The sequence below is a fragment of the Gambusia affinis genome, linkage group LG12, assembly GCF_019740435.1.
Source record: "Gambusia affinis linkage group LG12, SWU_Gaff_1.0, whole genome shotgun sequence".
NCBI classification, from domain to species: domain Eukaryota; kingdom Metazoa; phylum Chordata; class Actinopteri; order Cyprinodontiformes; family Poeciliidae; genus Gambusia; species Gambusia affinis.
Window position 1 is genome coordinate 8,131,833 of NC_057879.1, and position 18,404 is coordinate 8,150,236.

The following is an 18,404-nucleotide window of genomic DNA, read 5'->3' on the forward strand; positions in this document are numbered from 1 at the left end:
CTTATGAAAAATATATTTCACCTTCATTAGAGTATACTCCACCAAAAATATATTGATGTTACTTGGTTACCACGTAGCATCTCTACAGAGACTTATGTCCACATATTCACTATTCTTGTTTAGGATAAAATGAGAAGTAAAATTCTTATGATTCATGATTTAACACATAAATATAGATTTTGTCGTATACTGTGACTATATTACACATATTAAAAATCCCTCCATATAGTTAGCTCTCACTACCATGTGTCAATATACCTTAACAATCCAATTAACAAAAATTGATGATGAGGTCAAGCTTAAATATGGATGAAATTTATATAATTAATGGATGTATGGAGCTAAGAAAACAGAATAAGCAAGTAAATTAAAAAATTTATTTTTTCCTACCTCTTCCGATTCTTATCTAGACCATAAAAATACAAAATACTTACATTACAGATTACATTACTAATTTTTTAGTCTCAGGTACAAGTGCAGACTCCCCATATTTTATTGTTTACATTTTTCAATCTCTTAGTGTTTAGCACTTTTTAAGTGACTAAACTTCCATTTGTAAAGCACTTGTGTGTTAAGTAAAAATAAGTATGGTATCACCTTTAATATAGCTGAAAATGGTAATTAAATTTTTTTAAGCACATTTCAAATCTTATTGCTATATCTTCCCCAACAAAATTTTACAGTCATGTTGCCACTTAATTATATACAAATTTGCCCACAATTTCCACTATAAACCACTCTCTAAATATATACATTAGGTTCATATACTTAAGGGTCTGGTGTTTTACCACTGTGTCTGTACTTCTGTAGTAATTGCCATCTAAACATTTGCTGTTTGCATGTTCTAGAATGTTTTAAAGTTTGCTTTGTGTCTTAAGCAGTTCCTTCAGAGCGTCCAGGTTTTCCCCCTGTGGAGCTTCGGGCCACGAGCTGTGCTCTGCACAAAAAACACACAGAAACAATCAGCTCACTATACAGTGCATCGTATAAAAGTAATCTTAGAAGGTTGACAATCTAAGTGTGGCTGCGATAACGAGCTACACATACCAGGTATCTCCCACAGGGCGTGATAAAGGCTCTGTCCTGCATCCACTCTCAGGGTAGCCCCAGAGATGTACGAGGCACCAGGAGACAGCAGGAAACATACAGCAGAGGAGATCTGAGTGAAGAAAAGTGGGGGGTTTTATGGCTTTAAAGGTTTTGTAATTAAATATCTCTGCAAATTAATTTAAATACATTGTAGCATGGGTGTTTTTATAACATGAGTTATACATACAAGCTTTCTGGGCTGATAAAGATTTCTGTCTGCAATTAGCAGTTTTATTGGATTATTTGTCAGCTGGACCAACACAATCTTTGATACATGTCCTTACCCTTAGCAATAGTGGTTGACGATTGTGATTGTATTTTTAAAAGTACACACCTCTTCTGGCACTCCTAGTCTCTTTGCAGGGATCAATGGGATGGACATCTTGAAGAGTTGAGGTCCAAACTCCTTATAGTTCTCCATCGCAGTTTTGGAGAAGATTGTTCCCTTAAACCAAACAAATACCCCAGTTACTGCAGCACAAAAACAGAGACTCCGATCAGCTTGTAGCTCCACATACAGGTGCCACAGCGTTGACTCGGACTCCTGAGGGTGCCCACTCGACGGCCATCGTCTTGGTTAGGTTATCTACAGCTGACCTCGCCGCTCCTGTGTGCCTGTCAGCAAGAGGCAACGGCAGGACGTAACAGGAAGTGTGCAGAAACTTTTCACGTCGTTAGTCAGTTTGATGGCGAACACATCTTACGCCATGCCTGGGAAGCCTTTCCACATGTCAGCGATGATGTTGACGATCACTCCTCCATGCTGCTTCATCCAGGCTGTGTAGACTGAGAGAAAGGACATGGGGTGGTTATGTGGAGAACTTAGTGTCTTGACACAAGTATTTGTACGCCTTGAACTTTTTCACAATAAAACTAATGTTTGCCATGCCTGTCAGATTTCAAAAATGTATAATTATTCATCTACTTCGCAATTGCACTTTACTCTATCGTGGTCCGTCACATTAAGAGCTGAAACAATTAATCGAATTAATCGGAATAAATTGATTTTTGAAATTACTGTCAACTAATTTAGAAAACAATCAATTGTTTAATGGAGTATAAAAACTATGAAAAAGAGCAAGATTAAAGTTAAATTGTACAAAAAATACGGTAAATAAATTTTGCATTTAAGATGAAAAGAAATTCTGCTTTGTCTAAATGTGCTACATAGAACTCTTCAAATGGCAAAGTTTTCTTCACTTGGTTCAAATTATGTACATAAAACAAAAATCTCATATTAAGCACCTTTTGCTAACCAATTATTAATCGGGTAATCCAGAAAATAATCAACATGAACTAAATTATTTGTTTATTCGCATCTATTAAAGGATTTCTAATATTGTATAAAAATGACTTAATTGACGAGATGAAAAATCTGCAAAATGTTACGTTTTATTTTATCTGTTTAGACTGATAATTGCAGCCAGGGGTGCACCAATTGCAGTTTTCGGGACGATCGCCAATTACAGATCTTTAAAAAACCTGACCTGTGATTCCGATTTTGATCCATACTGATTTTTTTTTGTCTCGAAGGTTGCTAAATTTAGCAAGAAAGTTGATGACTTGGCAACAGTGAGGCGCCTATTGACACATGCAGTTGGTTTACATACTGCAAACTGTATGTATGTCAACATACAGTTTACATACATACAGTACGTCAATCAATATTTTGATTGAAATATAAAAATGCCAATCAAACCTCTTTCATGGGAGAGTGAAAGAGTACACTGGCTGACTTTTAGGCCTTTGCCGAGGTAGATAAAATCGGTGTTTAAGATCATCTTCACATGTACGTTTCAGCTGATCACCGATCTTCCAAAATTAAGAAAATCGGGCCGATTCGTCAGTGCACTCCAATGACATTCAATCCCAATAATATTTATCCTGTAAGTGCCTGACTTGAACTTACCCTCCTTGCAGCAGTAAAAGGTTCCAGTCAGGTTGGTGTCTATCACAGCCTTCCAGCCTTTGGAAGCTATCTTCTCCACTGGGCTGCTGAACTGACCCCCTCCGTTGTTCACCAGGTAGTCTATCCTACCATACCGCTTCAGCACCGAAGACACAAGATCCTTCACCTGTCACAAAAAAAAAAAAACAAGATGCAACAGTCCAGTTAAAGCAGTCACTCGTGCTGCTAAGCAGATGAGCAAGCAGAGAGGTCTGAACATGTTCTCTCGCCTCGTCCTCACTGCGGATGTTACAGGGAACCGTGGTGACACTCGCAGGGCTGCTGGGGGGGATCTTCTGCCTCATCTCCTGAGCCGCTGCCTCCAGCCTTTCCGCCTTCCTGCTGGAGATCACCACGCTGCAGCCTGCAGACAGAGCAGCAGCAGGAGGTCAGAGGGGTCACGAGAGACATGATGATATGAAGCTGGGGATGCTTATGTTTATGTAAATGAATCTAAAATTAATTTGATCTTCTTCTGTTAAATGTGCCTGTAAAGCAAACGTTGTAAGGTGTTACGTAACAACGGCACTGCACGTGCGTACTTAGACTGATAGGGTACATTCAAGGTTAATTATTACCTAAAAACATGGATCTGTAGAGTAGTTCATTTGGAGGTGGTCGCCAGATAGGTATTGAAACAACAGCTGGGTTTGCTAAAAGTAAAGAAAATTAACTTTTTTTTAAAAAACAGAACTAGTCTCACCCAGCTCCAGCAGCTCCGCAGAGATGGCTTTACCGATCCCGGTTCCTCCGCCGGTCACTATCGCTACTTTGTGGTTGAACAAGCCCGGTCGGAAAACACTGGAGGCCGCCATGATGGTTTCTACTAGGAGTCAGCTGGAGTGGCAGCTCTTACCCGAGTAACAGCGCCCCCGTCCGGACACACTCCGTAACCATCCATTTCGTTCAGAAGATATTTATGGCTTCGGATGAACTTTAAAAAGGTTTAAAACTTTAAAAGGGTTTTAAAATGAATGGACAGTATTTTTTTCCATACTAAATGAAGCACAGCAAGCCAATAGTGTCACGATTTAAATATTGTTTTGCAAGCAGTTCACCAAAGTGTGTGAAAGCGTAAAAGAGCACAATTAACATTTTCACATCAGAATCGGTAAATCTGACAAACCTGCTGTTGAGTTGAACAAAAAGAAAAACGGGTGAGATCACTAAAAAGTGAATTTGACTAGGCCGTTTTTGGGTTAACTTGTCCTGCCAGATTTCACTAACATTGATCTTTCCCACAAATATCAAATTAGTTAATTTTTTTTTTAGCAAACTGCTGATCGATCCCTCCAAACTTTATCATATAAAAACTAATTCCATACACTTGAAATCCCTTAAACCTGCAGAATCTGACTTTTAAAGAAATTATGTTTTTACATATTTGTTAAAACTGACACTTTGTCGTGATAAAAGAGATAATCTCTGGGACAAAAATACAACTGAACCACAGCTTGTCTTTACCAACTTTAGCATTTAGATTTGACAGATTTTAAATTGATCCAAAAGCCTGAGCAGTTCAACTACTGGGGTCTTAATTACTCCAACATTATTGGTAAAAAAATAAAAAATAAACTACTCAAGACAAAACCATCCTTCATTTCAATCCTGAAAATTCAAATGACAACTTTTCAATTTAAAATCTGCTGTGCTTACACACTTCTTCTTAATCAATCAGAGAATCGTCGTTCATGAAGAAGCGCCATTAGAACACAAACATTACAAAGACACAAGGATCTCCGCTCCAGACTTTTTATTTTTTGATGTTGAGGCCGCGTCTAGTTCGGCTGAAATAATAGAAAACAAAGTCCCAAATCCAGCAGCTGTGCTCTGGTTTACTGGTCCTTCAGTTCCTTCAGTCTCCTGATTGCAGACTTGACTGTGACAGCAGACGTTGTGCTGCAAGAAAAAGAGAAGACGAATATTAAAAACGCTGAACAGCTTCAGCATCCAGGTTATGAACGTTATTCAGTTATATGTCCATCAGATTAAAGAAACGCTGATGTGACTCTGTTGCTGATATTTTTACAGTTTCGCTGTTAAAACTGTTATATTTTGGACATTTTGTACCAACCAGTTTAATTTATGCCCAATTTGGGAATATTTTAACCTGCTTTGGCAACAGCTGACTTAAAATTAATCTACAAGGAGTTGGAAGTTACGTGTGACACAAACAAATAATAATAATAAAAAAAGGTGACATACAATAAGAAACACATATTGAGGTCAATAGCAAATCTTTAAAAAAAATTGTAATTGATTGTAATTCTTTTTTTTTCTCGAAAGAATATGAAATAAAAAAACAAAAAATATTTTTAAAAACTAACTTTTATTTCCATCATTCCTTTTGTGAGAATTTTGAACTATGAGAATAAAAGCAGAAAAAGTTTTACAAAACAAAAAAAGTTGTTTTAATGAGGAAAGAAAAAACAAATCTGAATTATTAGGATTTATGTGAGCAACTCAGTCTGTGTGGTTTTCTTAGACACACACTCATTTACAAAATAATGTCCTGTTCTGACATTAATTTGATGCTGACTAAGATTAAGTATTTATATATGGTATATGGGCAACATATGCCAAAGTATAACTTCATAAGACGCTCAACATTTCTCATGTTAATTTTGAGTTGGATTACTCGTATTATTTTGACTATCGTTGCGCGACGGCATTCTTGCACTAGTTGTACGACTTTATTCTTGTCATTAAATTAAAACTAGGAAAATATCAACCTGGCCCAAATATTCCGTTGTAGAGTTGACCTGAATTTATAGTCGACATAAACAGAAGTTGTAAAACACACTTGTCAAACAAGATGGCGGCTTTTGGGCGGAAAAACATCACTACTCTTATGGAAGCACAAGACGTTCGTTGGTGAAGACAAAAAAAATTCTTGATTTTCCAAAAATGAAATATGCAAAATCCAAAAATTTAAATCAACCAAAAATCGATTCATCGCCTGGTCCTACAATCAACTGTTTGTTTTGCTTTTGTACAACAAACATAATCACTTTATAAGGATAATTTTGTCATTTACATCACACAAGTCCATCCAGCTAAATTCCAGGCTCGGCGTGCTTTCTGCGCATGCAGTCAGAATTGAGGATGGCATGTGAATAACAATTTAGCGCCCTTCATATGAGGAATATGAACAAACATGTGTGATATTGTCAGGGCTTTAAAGTTCAAATGCATTCGCTTCTTTATTAATAAAAAAAAATTAATTGTTCCCTTCCATTCTTGACGCCAATAAACCCAAAAGCTACCTTTTAATAACCATCTAAAAGAATCAGGCGTGCCTGCGAGGTTCCAACAAATGACACTTGAGTTAAGACGTGCAAAGAGCCAGGAGAGAGAAACCACATACTTGTACGTCCAGGCACCACCGGCCACAGTCTTCCTGCAGGACCCACAGTGCCAGATGCCAACGGCCCTCCTCTTCATCTTGGTCTGTGAATAAAGAGCACAAGAATGCTTTCAAGTTCTCCAAGTGCAACATCCTCGTTTTGTTTCTGTACAATTCATATTGATGCCATCCCAGAGGCGTTTACTCAGTTGACAACCCCGACTTTCAGCGATTCCACACACTTACCTTGCCGCAGAAAGAGCAAGTGTATTTAGCATGCTGAGAGATTTCAATCTTCTTCACCATCTTCCTCAGCGAGGCGCCGTAACGTGTGCCATATTTACCAACAATCCCCACCTTCTTGGTGCGCTTGGCCTGGGGGAAACAAAACGATTGTTGGGGAGAAATGTACCATCTTCGCTGTGATAAGCGGGATTCATGCAACTTCTGCGATTATTAGGTAACGCGTGTTTTCAGTTCATCCTATGCAAGTTCGGTACATTGTAATATACAATATATTAGCTTAATGCTAGGACCAGAAAAGTCAAAGCACCCTGAAACTGGACTAAACGGGCTACAGTAGTTATTCATACAGGCAAGAAGCCTCTCATAACTTGGCAAACCCACTCATTTAAACTCAGCAATTTCAGACCTGTTTTTAAATAGTGACGCGTAATTTATTGTGTTGTTGTACCTCTGAAAAGATGAGGAAGCTATTTTCTAGGGACTGACGTTAAGCTGTCGCTAAATAGAATGCAACTAGCCGGCCTGGGTTGATGAGCAAAGCTAAGGCGGCAGCCATTTCTGTGTCAATGGCTCCGAAAAACATCGCGTTTACAGTCGATACAACCAACAAACAAACACAAATAATATTCTGGACGGGCAAATATGATCCCCACAAAACTTCAGCAGGGGCAAAAATATTGATTACACCACTAGAATCATAAGATTGATTCAGATTATGAAAGGAGCAGGCTAGGCTCACCATCGTTTCAGCGGAGACGTAGGTCCAAAGAGGGAGAGGTTAATGCGCAAGCGCGATTTACTGAAGTTGCTCGAGTGGCATTGTGGGATTTTGAGTGTTTAGACAAGAAAAATACTAACTTTACGCTTTTAATAATTACAAAACTAGGGTTATTTAAAACAACTCACCTCGGCATTTAATAGCACGCGGGGTTAACAAAAGGAAAAAAAAAGTCCTAAAGTTTTTTTTTCTTTTGAGCCGTAGTAACCAAGGACGCCTTGTTGGTAACGCGCATGCGCATTAATGTTAAAGACGCCAGCTTTTCCCTGTGCAGTGGAGTTGAGATGTTTCGCTGATACTGTCATGAAGGAACCTGTGTTGTTTGTTAATATACATTTCATTGACAATATTCCTATTTTCTAAGGCGTGTAGGCGATAGGCAATGAAGCTAACAAGGAAACTTGTTCTTGCTAAGGCTAAGGCCTCAGACTTGGAAAGCGTGAAGAAACTAAACTGCTGGTAAGAGCTTGAACTGATCACATCTTTAATTTAGACTTTCTTTACATGTCAACACCTGTGTTGGTTAAGATGTAGTAGCTCCATGTGTTGAGTCTGTGCTAACATTGTGTTGCTTTGCAGGGGATGCAACCTGACTGACGTGAGTAGGCAAAGTTGTGTGGAAACCTCAGTAAATTATGTTGATCTTTATGTTTTTTAAAAAAATAATCATCTCCATCGAATTGTATCTCGTTTCAGATTTCCATATTCTCTCAGATGCCCAGCATTGAAGTGTTGACTCTCAGGTTGGTCAAGTTAACTCTTTGCTTTCTTTCTCCACAAGCTTCTTGTTAAAGTTATGAACCTGGCTTTCCTGTTAACTCAACCAAAGTCACTTTAAATATCACTTGTCACATTTAAAACCACCCATCATGGTAATTTTTTAAGTTTATTTTACTGTTTTGTGTAAATTGTTTTTTCAAGGTAACATAAGACATAGAGGGACAGATCAGTTCTTTTTCAACACCTCCATTTTCATTTTCTTTCCATCACATGTCCAGAACTATTTATTATGACTTACTTCCCATAGTGCTTTCTCTCTCTGCAGTGTGAACAACATCTCGTCTCTATCTGCCTTGGTTGGCTGTCTGTCTCTGAGTGAACTGTACCTGAGGAGGAACATGATTCCTACACTGTCAGAGCTCTGTCATCTGCGTCCGCTGACGCGTCTCCGAGTTCTGTGGTTGGCAGAGAACCCCTGTTGTGGTACCGATCCGAGTCGGTATCGGCTCACCGTGCTGCGTTGCCTTCCTCGACTCCAGAAGCTCGACAATCAAGGTGATTTTTGTCATGTTTCTGTGCACAGAAACATCCCTGGCGGAGGGCAGTACTAGCCTAGATGTGGATTTATTTTTGATATTTTCTCATAATCTTTGGGATGTACAGTAGCTGGGTCACACTCACACACACACACAGTTCTTGCAAAAGTAAAAATAGTCATTGAACTTTTCAACATTTTGTTAGGTTACAACAGAAAACTTCAAGGTATTTCATAGTAAACAAGACAAAACCAAAGTTTTGTATCGACCTTTCTCTGCAGTTATTGTTTGAAATTTTTTGTATGCTCCTAGCTAGTAGGAGTAAATGTGTAAATTACACACAGTTGGGCAAAACAATTGAACTGAAGGCAGTTCAGAAATTGAACTGTCGCACTTTTCAGATTTTTGCTTAACCTCCATCTGTAATGTGACAAAATGAAGGTGACAAAAGTTTCAAAGGTTGTGAAAACTTATGCGGGGACTTTTCTTGTCTGACCTTTTTGTGTGTCCAGTGGTAACCGAGGAAGAGCTTGCGCTCGCTCTGATGGAAGGCGACGAGGTCAGCACGCCCACCGGCAACATCCACAACCAGCTGCCCAACAACGGCCTTCCAGATGCAGAGACGGAGAACGATCCGCTCAACTACAACATGGAGGAGACCAAGTAGGTTTCTGTGACCTTTCAGAACAGTTTTAACCTTTACGAATGAAGACGTTTCTGAAATTCTTTTTTCTTCTGTTAGCAAAATCAGAGAAGAGCTGGGAATGAAGCCTCTCTCCAGAGACAAATTCTCCTCTCTTTCCTCTCCATCCACCATGGAGAAACCAACAATGAAAAAGGTAGCATCTGCAAGCATCACCCCACTAGAACTTGTTTACTGAAGCCAGGGTTTCTGTACGTTTCACCAATTCAAATTTAAGACAATTATTAATTAAATTGAAGACTTGTATCACATCAGAAATGTACAAAAGAGACAGCATTAACCACTGTAGTTCCAAGCTTTTTTGCACAGAATGAAAGTAGTCTAATATGGAAGTAATCTAACAGCAAGCTGGCAATAAATTTGCACTTACACCAGCTTCCATTTTTTAGCTAGCTAATTTTTTTCTCCTTCTCTGTCTCCACTGCAGGAACCAGCCCAGTGGTTCCTCCTCATATAGGTGGTTTGCTGGCTAGTAGGAGTATATTAGCAGCTAGTTACCAGTAGCCTGTGAATGTGCGAGTCACACCACAACAAAATTTAAGAGTTGTAACATAGCCGTATAGCGCAAAATTCACACTTTGCACATTTCTTCCACTTCCATTTGGGTTCCTACTGCTTCTAAAAAAAAACCCTAGCACTAAAAGAAAAGAAAAGAAAAAAAAAAACACCCAGCCTGTTTTTGGTAATAAGTCAACAATTTTTGGTGTCTGGAAAACAAGCCATTTTAAAAATTTCTGGATTGTAACTTCTGCTAGAAAAGACAAGTGTTTTGTTGTTGACTTACCATCCAGAAACTATCTGCATTCTTGTTGGTTGTGAAGGAGGCTCCACTTCTGCTTTCCAAAGATGTACAGTTGTATAATTGCACATCTGTGTGTAGTCATCTTCATGTTCGAGTGTAAACTTTGAGTTAAGCAGCAGCTTACTTGAATTTAAAGTGACAAGAGGCCCAAAAACAACTCATCATCAAGGCTCAAAATAGGCAGAACTGACCTGACTGCAGTCTTGTTACTTGAGAATAATTTTGTGCAAAAAATGTACATGTTTTGTATAACATATAGTCCTATCCTAACCTGATCAGGGAAGCTTATTAAGCCACCGTCAAAGTGAGGTACTGTGCTTTTTTTTCTTTTTTTTTTTTCCCAGACCCACATCCTCGATGCGGTCCTGCTTCTGCTGAGGGACCTGGATGAAGAGGAGCTCCACGTGGTGCACACCGCCACGCAGAACAGGCTGCAGACCTACACACTGGATTCAGGAGACGGTCAGAGATCGTCATCTCAGAAAACTGCAGAGATCCAGCACTAACTATATCCACAGCATGCACTCAGAACGATATCCCACTCCCCTCTTTTCCCGCCTCCAGCACCAATCTCAGGGTTCTAAACCCACACACACGTCGCCTCCCGGTACCTTCTGCTCGTTTACGTGTACAGTTTCTGGTTTCATTTCACTGCCACGTCGCATTTTTGTGGCCCTGGTTTCCCAAATTATTAAGGAGTTCTATTGTTCCGCTGCATGACTACACGCCTCGCAAGAACATAAGAATGTATGTTTTGTTTAAAGCGCAAATTTATTTTGAAATTAAAAATAATGCTCAGCAATAAATGAAGTCACGGTGGCTTTTATTGATTCAGGTTAACACTGAAAAAAATGTGCATATCTAACCATAATGTGAATGTCACAGTGTAATGGCGCATTCAGAGCAAACTAGTGCCATTTATCAGAATGAGGTCATGTCAACTTCAGGAAAATTGCAGATCATGATTCGGAAGTCTTGTCCTTTCAGTCACCATCCTCATTTTCTAAGAAATCAATCAGCGTGTTTGTTTCCACAGCAACAATCAGGTATTCTACTCCATCTGCGCCCTGGCGGAAAGCAAACAAAGAATACATTAAAGACGGAATACAAAACAGAAGTCTTTCCAAGGAGTAAAGTTGGGGAAAGTAACCTTGCGTGTTCGGATCAGCTTGTGGTCTCTGAACTCTGTCAGCTGAGTCCTCAACGTGAGGTCAGAGTTCACCAGGAAGGCCTCTCGACAGCGCTGGTAGAAGTCTTGGAATGACAAGCCTGCATTTGGCATAATCAAATGTTTAAATCATCAAAATGGTGAGGTGAAAATTACTTCCTCCCTCCCTCCCCGAAAAAAAATATCCGTTCACAAGTTTGAGCTTTTGAACCCGAGTGCGTACCCGAGTAGGAAGGGTTGTCTTTGTTTTCCAGCTGGAATTTCACCAACAGCTTGAAGATTCCTCTGCAAAAAGAGAAGGAACGAGTGGATTATTTATTTATTTTCCTCCCATCACTTAAAATTTTTCACAACAAAATGGAACAAAACTAAAACCTCAAACTTTATGTATTAAACTTAAAGTCCCATCCCAACCTCTCCACCTATTATTTGCAATTAATTTACATCCTAAGTTGGGAATTCACTACATGACTTCAGTCTTAATTTATTAATTAATTTTTCTCTAGTAACATTATCAATGTCACTGTCCTTTAGTGGGGATTTCCATCATATATGATGAGTCAATTCCTTTTACATAAACAATAAAAACTCCCAAATTTGATAGAATTTATGACCTTGATGCCTTATCAAAAGTTAAAAGAAGTTGTAAAATTAATGCCTTGTTGCCATGGTTACACACAATGGCACAATTGTCCAAAAATAATAAAGCATGAGCAAAAGTCTTTTTAGCTTCACAGCATCTAAAACCAGAGTGAATAATTGTCCAAACATTTAATGCCTCAACCAAAAAAAAAAATAAAAAAAATGAACAGTTTGTATAGTTTTTCTACTTTTTCATCAAATATTGTCTTTTTCTATATTTGTGGCTGTAGTCACGATGGCAAACTTTTCTGAATAAGAAGAAATCTGAAGCAAACCCAAACTTGAATTTGGAACAACGGGTCAAATGCACATTTAGGGGCACAAAACTCAGTTGAACCTCACAGTCTTGCTGATCAATTCCCCGTTCACCACTTCATAGGAAACGATCAATAAAGAAGTAACTTGTCAGGTCTTTGTAACAGTTCACCTCGCGTTGGGCGTCAAGCTGCGCAGCACGTGTGTGAGGGAGGACAGAGCCAGCGCGCCCGTCTGCTGCACCAGGAGGGAGTTCTCATACGACGTCTCCTCGGTGTAGTGCCGGAACGTCACGCACTCCCACCACAGCCAGTTGAACTGGCTCTGCTTGAACTGGTCCCACACTGGAAACATTACAGGAACCACTTAGCCGCAAGGAAACCCCGTTTATCAATGCTTCTAGCTAAACTCCTCCTAAGAGCCACCTAATGGAGCGTTGATGTGGTCTATAGAGGCGACTAGGTGCAGGTTTGGCAGCGCCGCCAGCTGCCCCAGTGCACTCTGGGTCTTCTCTCCTCGCAGCATCGGCCCGTCAATGTTGTGGATCAGCAGGTAAATGTGGAGATCCGGGCCTGTGGCGGCATGGGAGGAAATGTGAGTTGAGTTCGACTTGGGAGGAAAGCCCTTTAACAAGCACGCTTACTGTCTTTGAGTGTCTGAGCGATGAAGTGGATCTGATCTGAGGGCGTACAGAAAGTTCCCTGGTGCTCCAGAACCTCACCGGTCAAAGCGTTTAATATCTAAAAGAGACGACGTTGTAATTAAACGTTTAAACAAGTCATGAGGTGTTTTCTTCCTCTTTTTCGAACACGGACCGATTTGAGAGTGATGGAGGGGAAGAAGCCATTGACGACAAGGTGGATCTCCTGAGACAGATGAGACACCCGGAAGTCTTCCAACAAAGTCTTTTTGCTTCCCAAACCGTAAACCAGCACGCTGAATCCCAACCTACACACACACACACACACACACACACACACACACACACACACACACACAGACCCTTTTAGGCGACAAACTAGCACAAAGCAGGACAGTGTTGCAAGTTGGAACCCAAATGATGAATAACTGCTTTTTCATGAATAAAAATCTGAAAAGTGTGGCTTGCGTTTTGACTCAGCTCCCTCAAGTCATTTGCAAACTAATCTTTTGCTGCAATTGCAGCTGAAAATCTTTTGGTGCCGAAAACAAATGGATGCCACATTTTTCTGATTTCATTTATAAAATTCTTAAAAAAAAAACATTTAAAGTGTAACCAGTGGCGCCCCCAACTGGTGAACTGGGAGGGCCGTGGCCCCCTACTGAAAAATGCTGCTGTCCCCCCAGAGAACCATGTTCAGATGATAGAAGAGAATAAAATAGAAACACTTTAATGTCCCACAACAGCAGAATAAATTATGAAGGTTCAACACAAAAGTTGTTCTTAAAGTTTTAAAAACAATGTACAGAAAAAAAGATTAACAATCAGAGTAAATAAAATAAAAAATTGGTAACCCTCAGACCTTGAGGAAAAACTTCAGAAATGAGAGCCACACTCACTGTAACTGGAACATCCATTTGGTAAAGTACCGTCTGTGTTTGTCGTGCAGCTCCTGGATCTCCTTCGAGTAACAGGACGGTTTACCTTCTAAAAGACGAGCCAAAGTCTCCTGGACAAAAATACAAACAGAAAATTAGTTTGCACATTAGCCATAATCAAACATTTATTCGGTTTTAAAACCCTGAACGCCATCAACCCACCCTGTCTAGTTTAGGGGTGTGCAGACGCTCGAGGGTCCGGTCTGACGTCAGAACTTTGGAGCTGCCGTGAGCCTCAAAGTATTCCTCCGTCATGGCGGGCTGGTCAACGGGTTCGGGTGTGTTCCTGCTCTTCTTGGCAGGAGTCTTATAGAGAGCTGCAGGCGAACCTTTACTAGGAGTTCTGTGGATTTTCTGGATCTCTTTTTCCTCTTTATTTATTTTATGTTTTTCCTTTAGCCCATCCTCTTCCTCCTCTTCCTCCTCCTCAGAGTCAGACGGCGAGAGCTCACTGTCGCTGTCCGACTGAAGGCTCGACGCTGAAAACATCCAAATGGTGGCACATTTACACATCAGGCTTGCAAATATAATTCACATCCTTTTACTTTTTCACGGTTTTGTCAAATTTCACACTTAAAATGTATTTTATTGGGATTTGATGAGACAGAACAACACAGAGTGCAATTGGGAAGTTGAAGGAAAAACTATGAATGACCTGTGATTAACGTATTTATGGCCAATTTACATTTTAAAAGACGAATTTAAGGCCTAAATTTTATATACATGAATTGAAGACTTCTTAAGGATGGGGGGGTGGTGGTTCAGAAGGGACAAATAAAGCTTTTATTTCCTGTTCAATGTCCCATTTATACATCACTTAGTGCAGTTTGATCACAAGAAATCATCAATGAAACACATTGAAGTCTGAATTTCACGTGGCAACCATGAAAGATGTTTGAAAGATGTTTCCAAAGGTGTTTGTGCGAAAACCTTTGTAAGGCACCATTATTCTGTATATTTCAATAAAACATGCTGTGCTTACTTGTTAGTCTCTTTCTGAGCCTGTGTGGCGTCGTGGAGACAAACTGGACCTTCCTGGTCTGCTTTCAGAACCATAAACCAGAGCTGGTTAAGGGACCAGACAAATCTCAAAGCGTATTTTAAATTTGGGGTCCTACCTTCTGGGGTGTCCTGGTTTCGCCTTTGCGGTCTAGTCAAAGAGCGAGAGAGAGGAAAAAAAAGCATCATCTTAAAATAAACACAGGATCTGGTCGATCAAATGTGATGGGACGATGTACTGGACTCACGTCGGCCCGTCCGCGTGGGGGTGCAGGGTTTAGCCGGACTGAAGCTCACACTTTTCCCTGGAGTCCGAGCCAGCTCGCTTGCTGCGTTCACCAATAAGACGTATAACACAAAGCGTCCGTTATGAAACGGGATAAATCCAGCTCAACTAAAACATTAGAATAAAAATTTTATCACTTTTACTGGAAACCAGCAGAACTCACCAGTGTTGGCCATGCTGTTGCCACGTCTGATTTTCTGGAAGGTAAAAATGGAGGCTCCAGCCACTCTGGAGAGGCAATCCTCATCTTCAGCAGAACCAAAAAAAAAACAATAACAGAACCGCATTACATAAGAATTTCTCCTTTCAATTCTTAGGGATGTAACTAATTATTATTATTTTAGTAATCGATTAATCTATCAAACAAAAAAACAAAAAAAACTAGCACATTCTACAGATTTTAACTTAAGCCTTTTTTTTTATAGAATGTTAGAAAAACACAAACAAATAATTCAATTCCTTATTTAAATTGGAAAATAAACAAGTTGCCTAAAATGCAATAATAACATTTCTTTAGTGAATGCTTGATCATTTGTAGCATAGAGAATGAAAAGCTCATCAGTTTCAACTTGACTCATCAATACAGCGCAGAGATGATCTGCTGATTATTTTTGGACAAACTGATTAATAACAATTAGCAAAAGGTACTAAAAATATGTTGTACAGATTTGGCTTAATTACTGCTCTGACTGTGTTGTTCATTCAGCAAATCACCTTTTCTGGAGTCTGTGTACTCCGGTTCGAAGAATCGGTTATTACATTATATCAATAATTGATTCATCATGATTAATGACAAATCAACTATCTGATTAATCATTCCAGCCCAAGTAATTATTCCTAAAAGTAATAATTCTGTTGCAGTTCAGACTGCACACAAAGCTGGTTATGCCTCTGTCGTCATCAGACGAGCCAGTGAAGTCTGGACAAAGAAGCCGAGTGCGTTACCTTCATTATTCTCTGTTCCCAGAGATCGGATGTAGCCCTGCTGATCGTAGACTCCGTTTTCCTCCTGATCCAGTTGCTCGTCCTCTCGGTGTCCCTTCCGTCCAGCTGGGCTCTTAAACTTCACCATCCTCTGGACGGCGCCGGCGCTGCTCTGCACGTCTTGTTGAGGCACGGCGCACGCAGACAAAAGGTCAGAGCCAAAAACCAGTGCAGCCAGTTTGAACTGGAGGCTTTTCAAGGCTTTTTGAACACAGTCCCCAAGTTCTCAATTGGGTTTTTATGGGTTGTTTCAGAATCTTAGTTGATTTTGAACCGAGTTCAGAAGTTTGTTTGGGTTCATTTTCCTGACAAAATTTATTGAATTTTGAAAATGTTGTATTTTTTAAGATCTGGATTTCTCTCCCCCACCAATGCACTCCTTGGGTTTCCATAGTTAAGTGATGTCAACACGCCCAGGGCGGCCATCTTGTTCAACAAGCACCTTTTACAGCTTCTATTGACTTGGGCTTTGAACTCGGCTCAACTCTACAATTTTTCTCGCTTTCCTTGATAAGAAAGAAGTTACAAATGACAGAGAATATTTTCAAAAAGTAGCGTTTATTTCAATAACTTCTCCTGTAAGCTGTACAACGAAGTGTTACGAGAATAAAGTCGTAATGTTAGAAGAATAAAGTACAAATTTTATGAGATTTCTATGAGAAAAATAAAAAAAGATTAAAAGAAGGAATGTTGAGCACCTTGTAAAGGCGTTCTTTGGTGGAAGTTTTACGCATAACACTTAATATTTTAAAATGCCTATTTTGAAGAAAGAACACAAACTTAGTTGTTCATGTCAGATCCTGATAAATCTATTGAAGCTTTTTTCTCATTAAAACAGTTTTTCTCAGTTTTAATGTCTTCTGTGATAAAATTGAATTTATTTCTGATAATACGACTAAAACATTATTGTAGCTTGCCCCTAATACCCCACCACACAACTCAAAGAAGAGATGATTGAAATAAAAGCTACTTTTTGAAAATATTTTCTGTTATTTGTAATTTCTTTTATAGTAAAGAAAGGGAGAAAATGGAAAAAAAGAAGAAGATTGAAATAAAATCTGATTAATATTAATTTGATTCGAGTTAAAGTTATGGAAATTCATCATTTCATTCGCCACTGGTAGCAAAACATCTCCACAGTATAATGCTGCCACCACTAAGACAGCACTTCCTGTCAAATCGTCTTTTTCTCCTTTCCTAGCTTCATCATGAACATGAGGATAATAATCTCAAACACACATGCTAATTGATTTTGGACTGAATGCACAAAGTTTACACAAAGTGCACCAATTGAGCCAAGAAGAGTGGTTTAAATATTGGGCAAAAATGATGTCAGAATCAAAGTCCAAGTTGCTGGGGGGCAGATAATTCAACATTTCTGAACGTATATGTATATTCTTACGGATATGTATATTATTTAGCCTTTTTTTTTTGGATTAGAGGAACACCACAACATATTCAAAAGGTTTTTTAATAAGCCGTTCAAGCGTTTGATTAAATATTCCTTATAGTGCAAAAAACATAAAGTGCCAGAAAACATAGAGCTCCTCACCCTCCTGTTTGTCCACGATGTGCTCCAGAACATCTCCATCCCCGATGAACTTCACTTCCAATACACTCATTCTTTAGGATGAAACCAAACAAAAACACACCAAGAAAGTGGCGGAGCTCACTGTTTAAAGCAACACACTCCAACAAACAGCTGTCCGAGAGTTTATGTTTAGCCGCTAACGACGGGTTTCCATTATGTTTCACTCATGAACGCAGTAAAAAGTCACATTTGCTCTGCCTGCTGTGTCATGGAGAAATACAACTCCTAAACGCGACTTACTCGAGTTCGCTAAACAGACGCGAACGGGTTTAAACTAAAGACGAAACTAACTAACTACACTAAAAATAAATATTTTAGCTGTTTCTGCTGTGTGACAAGTTCTCGCGCCATCCTGCTGAAGATTTTAAACCACGTGACAAGTGAAAGGTCAGGCGGTAACCAATGAGAACGCTGGTTTCACTCAAAACTACATTTCCCAAGTTGCACTTCAAAGTAAAGCTTTTATATCTATATTTCGCACCTAAATGTGGTTTCGGTTCATTTTAAAGTATACAGCGATAGAATACTAATCGATATGGTTTTTATTGCAAGTTCAAATGTAACAATAAACACAATTTATTTTGTCTTTAACAAAAATATCCTCACTAAATCACGAGACACAATTTATTTTTCTTCAAATATCTAGTAAACTATTTTTATTTTCTTAATCAAAATCTTAAAGACGCTCAGCTAATTTAAGATTCTGCTTTAAAAGCGGAATGTTATTTATTTC

At 39.2% G+C, this 18,404-nt stretch overlaps 4 protein-coding genes across 7 annotated transcripts; 1 reads left to right on the forward strand and 3 right to left on the reverse strand.

Moving 5' to 3' along the window:
- Positions 1 to 475: 475 nt before the first annotated feature.
- On the reverse strand, positions 476 to 3,927 carry pecr (peroxisomal trans-2-enoyl-CoA reductase). Its single transcript, XM_044133335.1, has 8 exons — positions 3,741 to 3,927; positions 3,268 to 3,401; positions 2,999 to 3,164; positions 1,794 to 1,875; positions 1,608 to 1,704; positions 1,424 to 1,534; positions 1,048 to 1,159; positions 476 to 937 (listed from the first exon to the last, which is right to left on the reverse strand). Exons 1-8 carry the CDS (start codon positions 3,850 to 3,852, stop codon positions 855 to 857), a joined length of 897 nt encoding a protein of 298 aa, XP_043989270.1. The 5' UTR covers positions 3,853 to 3,927; the 3' UTR covers positions 476 to 854.
- On the forward strand, positions 3,358 to 10,974 carry cfap410 (cilia and flagella associated protein 410). 3 transcript variants are annotated; one of them, XM_044133337.1, is made up of 8 exons: positions 3,358 to 3,425; positions 7,772 to 7,866; positions 7,987 to 8,005; positions 8,104 to 8,150; positions 8,453 to 8,682; positions 9,176 to 9,326; positions 9,406 to 9,502; positions 10,513 to 10,974. In XM_044133337.1, the coding sequence occupies exons 2-8, from the start codon at positions 7,790 to 7,792 to the stop codon at positions 10,672 to 10,674; spliced, it is 783 nt and encodes a 260-aa protein (XP_043989272.1). In that variant the 5' UTR covers positions 3,358 to 3,425; positions 7,772 to 7,789; the 3' UTR covers positions 10,675 to 10,974. The 3 variants fall into 3 exon arrangements, with proteins under 3 accessions (XP_043989272.1, XP_043989271.1, XP_043989273.1); XM_044133336.1 differs by lacking the exon at positions 3,358 to 3,425 and adding an exon at positions 6,807 to 6,843; XM_044133338.1 differs by lacking the exons at positions 3,358 to 3,425; positions 7,987 to 8,005 and having other exon boundaries at positions 7,749 to 7,866; positions 8,122 to 8,150; positions 10,513 to 10,836.
- On the reverse strand, positions 4,776 to 7,470 carry rpl37a (ribosomal protein L37a). Its single transcript, XM_044133340.1, has 4 exons — positions 7,369 to 7,470; positions 6,630 to 6,758; positions 6,405 to 6,487; positions 4,776 to 4,936 (listed from the first exon to the last, which is right to left on the reverse strand). Exons 1-4 carry the CDS (start codon positions 7,369 to 7,371, stop codon positions 4,873 to 4,875), a joined length of 279 nt encoding a protein of 92 aa, XP_043989275.1. The 5' UTR covers positions 7,372 to 7,470; the 3' UTR covers positions 4,776 to 4,872.
- Positions 10,975 to 18,109, reverse strand: orc2 (origin recognition complex, subunit 2). 2 transcript variants are annotated; one of them, XM_044133332.1, is made up of 15 exons: positions 17,633 to 18,109; positions 16,042 to 16,200; positions 15,260 to 15,343; positions 15,059 to 15,139; positions 14,930 to 14,961; positions 14,794 to 14,851; positions 13,974 to 14,290; positions 13,773 to 13,882; positions 13,049 to 13,181; positions 12,877 to 12,973; positions 12,659 to 12,805; positions 12,406 to 12,577; positions 11,560 to 11,621; positions 11,319 to 11,437; positions 10,975 to 11,235 (listed from the first exon to the last, which is right to left on the reverse strand). In XM_044133332.1, the coding sequence occupies exons 1-15, from the start codon at positions 17,700 to 17,702 to the stop codon at positions 11,152 to 11,154; spliced, it is 1,725 nt and encodes a 574-aa protein (XP_043989267.1). In that variant the 5' UTR covers positions 17,703 to 18,109; the 3' UTR covers positions 10,975 to 11,151. The 2 variants fall into 2 exon arrangements, with proteins under 2 accessions (XP_043989267.1, XP_043989266.1); XM_044133331.1 differs by having other exon boundaries at positions 14,794 to 14,854.
- Positions 18,110 to 18,404: the final 295 nt, after the last annotated feature.

What these genes read in the sequence shown, in the direction of transcription:
- rpl37a (XM_044133340.1), bottom strand. An exon ending in CTTGCTCTTTCTGCGGCAAG is followed by an intron (nt 6,488 to 6,629) that starts GTAAGTGTGTGG and finishes CTTTATTCACAG; the next exon opens with ACCAAGATGAAGAGGAGGGC. An exon ending in GGTGGTGCCTGGACGTACAA is followed by an intron (nt 4,937 to 6,404) that starts GTATGTGGTTTC and finishes TTTTTCTTGCAG; the next exon opens with CACAACGTCTGCTGTCACAG.
- cfap410 (XM_044133337.1), top strand. Translation starts at nt 7,790, where the DNA reads ATGAAGCTAACAAGGAAACTTGTTCTTGCTAAGGCTAAGGCCTCAGAC. An exon ending in ATTGAAGTGTTGACTCTCAG is followed by an intron (nt 8,151 to 8,452) that starts GTTGGTCAAGTT and finishes CTCTCTCTGCAG; the next exon opens with TGTGAACAACATCTCGTCTC. An exon ending in AGAAACCAACAATGAAAAAG is followed by an intron (nt 9,503 to 10,512) that starts GTAGCATCTGCA and finishes TTTTTTTCCCAG; the next exon opens with ACCCACATCCTCGATGCGGT.
- orc2 (XM_044133331.1), bottom strand. Translation starts at nt 17,702, where the DNA reads ATGAGTGTATTGGAAGTGAAGTTCATCGGGGATGGAGATGTTCTGGAG. An exon ending in GCTCAGAAAGAGACTAACAA is followed by an intron (nt 14,291 to 14,793) that starts GTAAGCACAGCA and finishes GGATGTTTTCAG; the next exon opens with CGTCGAGCCTTCAGTCGGAC. An exon ending in AGACAACCCTTCCTACTCGG is followed by an intron (nt 11,438 to 11,559) that starts GTACGCACTCGG and finishes TGCCAAATGCAG; the next exon opens with GCTTGTCATTCCAAGACTTC.
- pecr (XM_044133335.1), bottom strand. Translation starts at nt 3,852, where the DNA reads ATGGCGGCCTCCAGTGTTTTCCGACCGGGCTTGTTCAACCACAAAGTA. An exon ending in ACATCCGCAGTGAGGACGAG is followed by an intron (nt 3,165 to 3,267) that starts GCGAGAGAACAT and finishes TTTTTGTGACAG; the next exon opens with GTGAAGGATCTTGTGTCTTC. An exon ending in CGCCCTGTGGGAGATACCTG is followed by an intron (nt 938 to 1,047) that starts GTATGTGTAGCT and finishes TTTTTTGTGCAG; the next exon opens with AGCACAGCTCGTGGCCCGAA.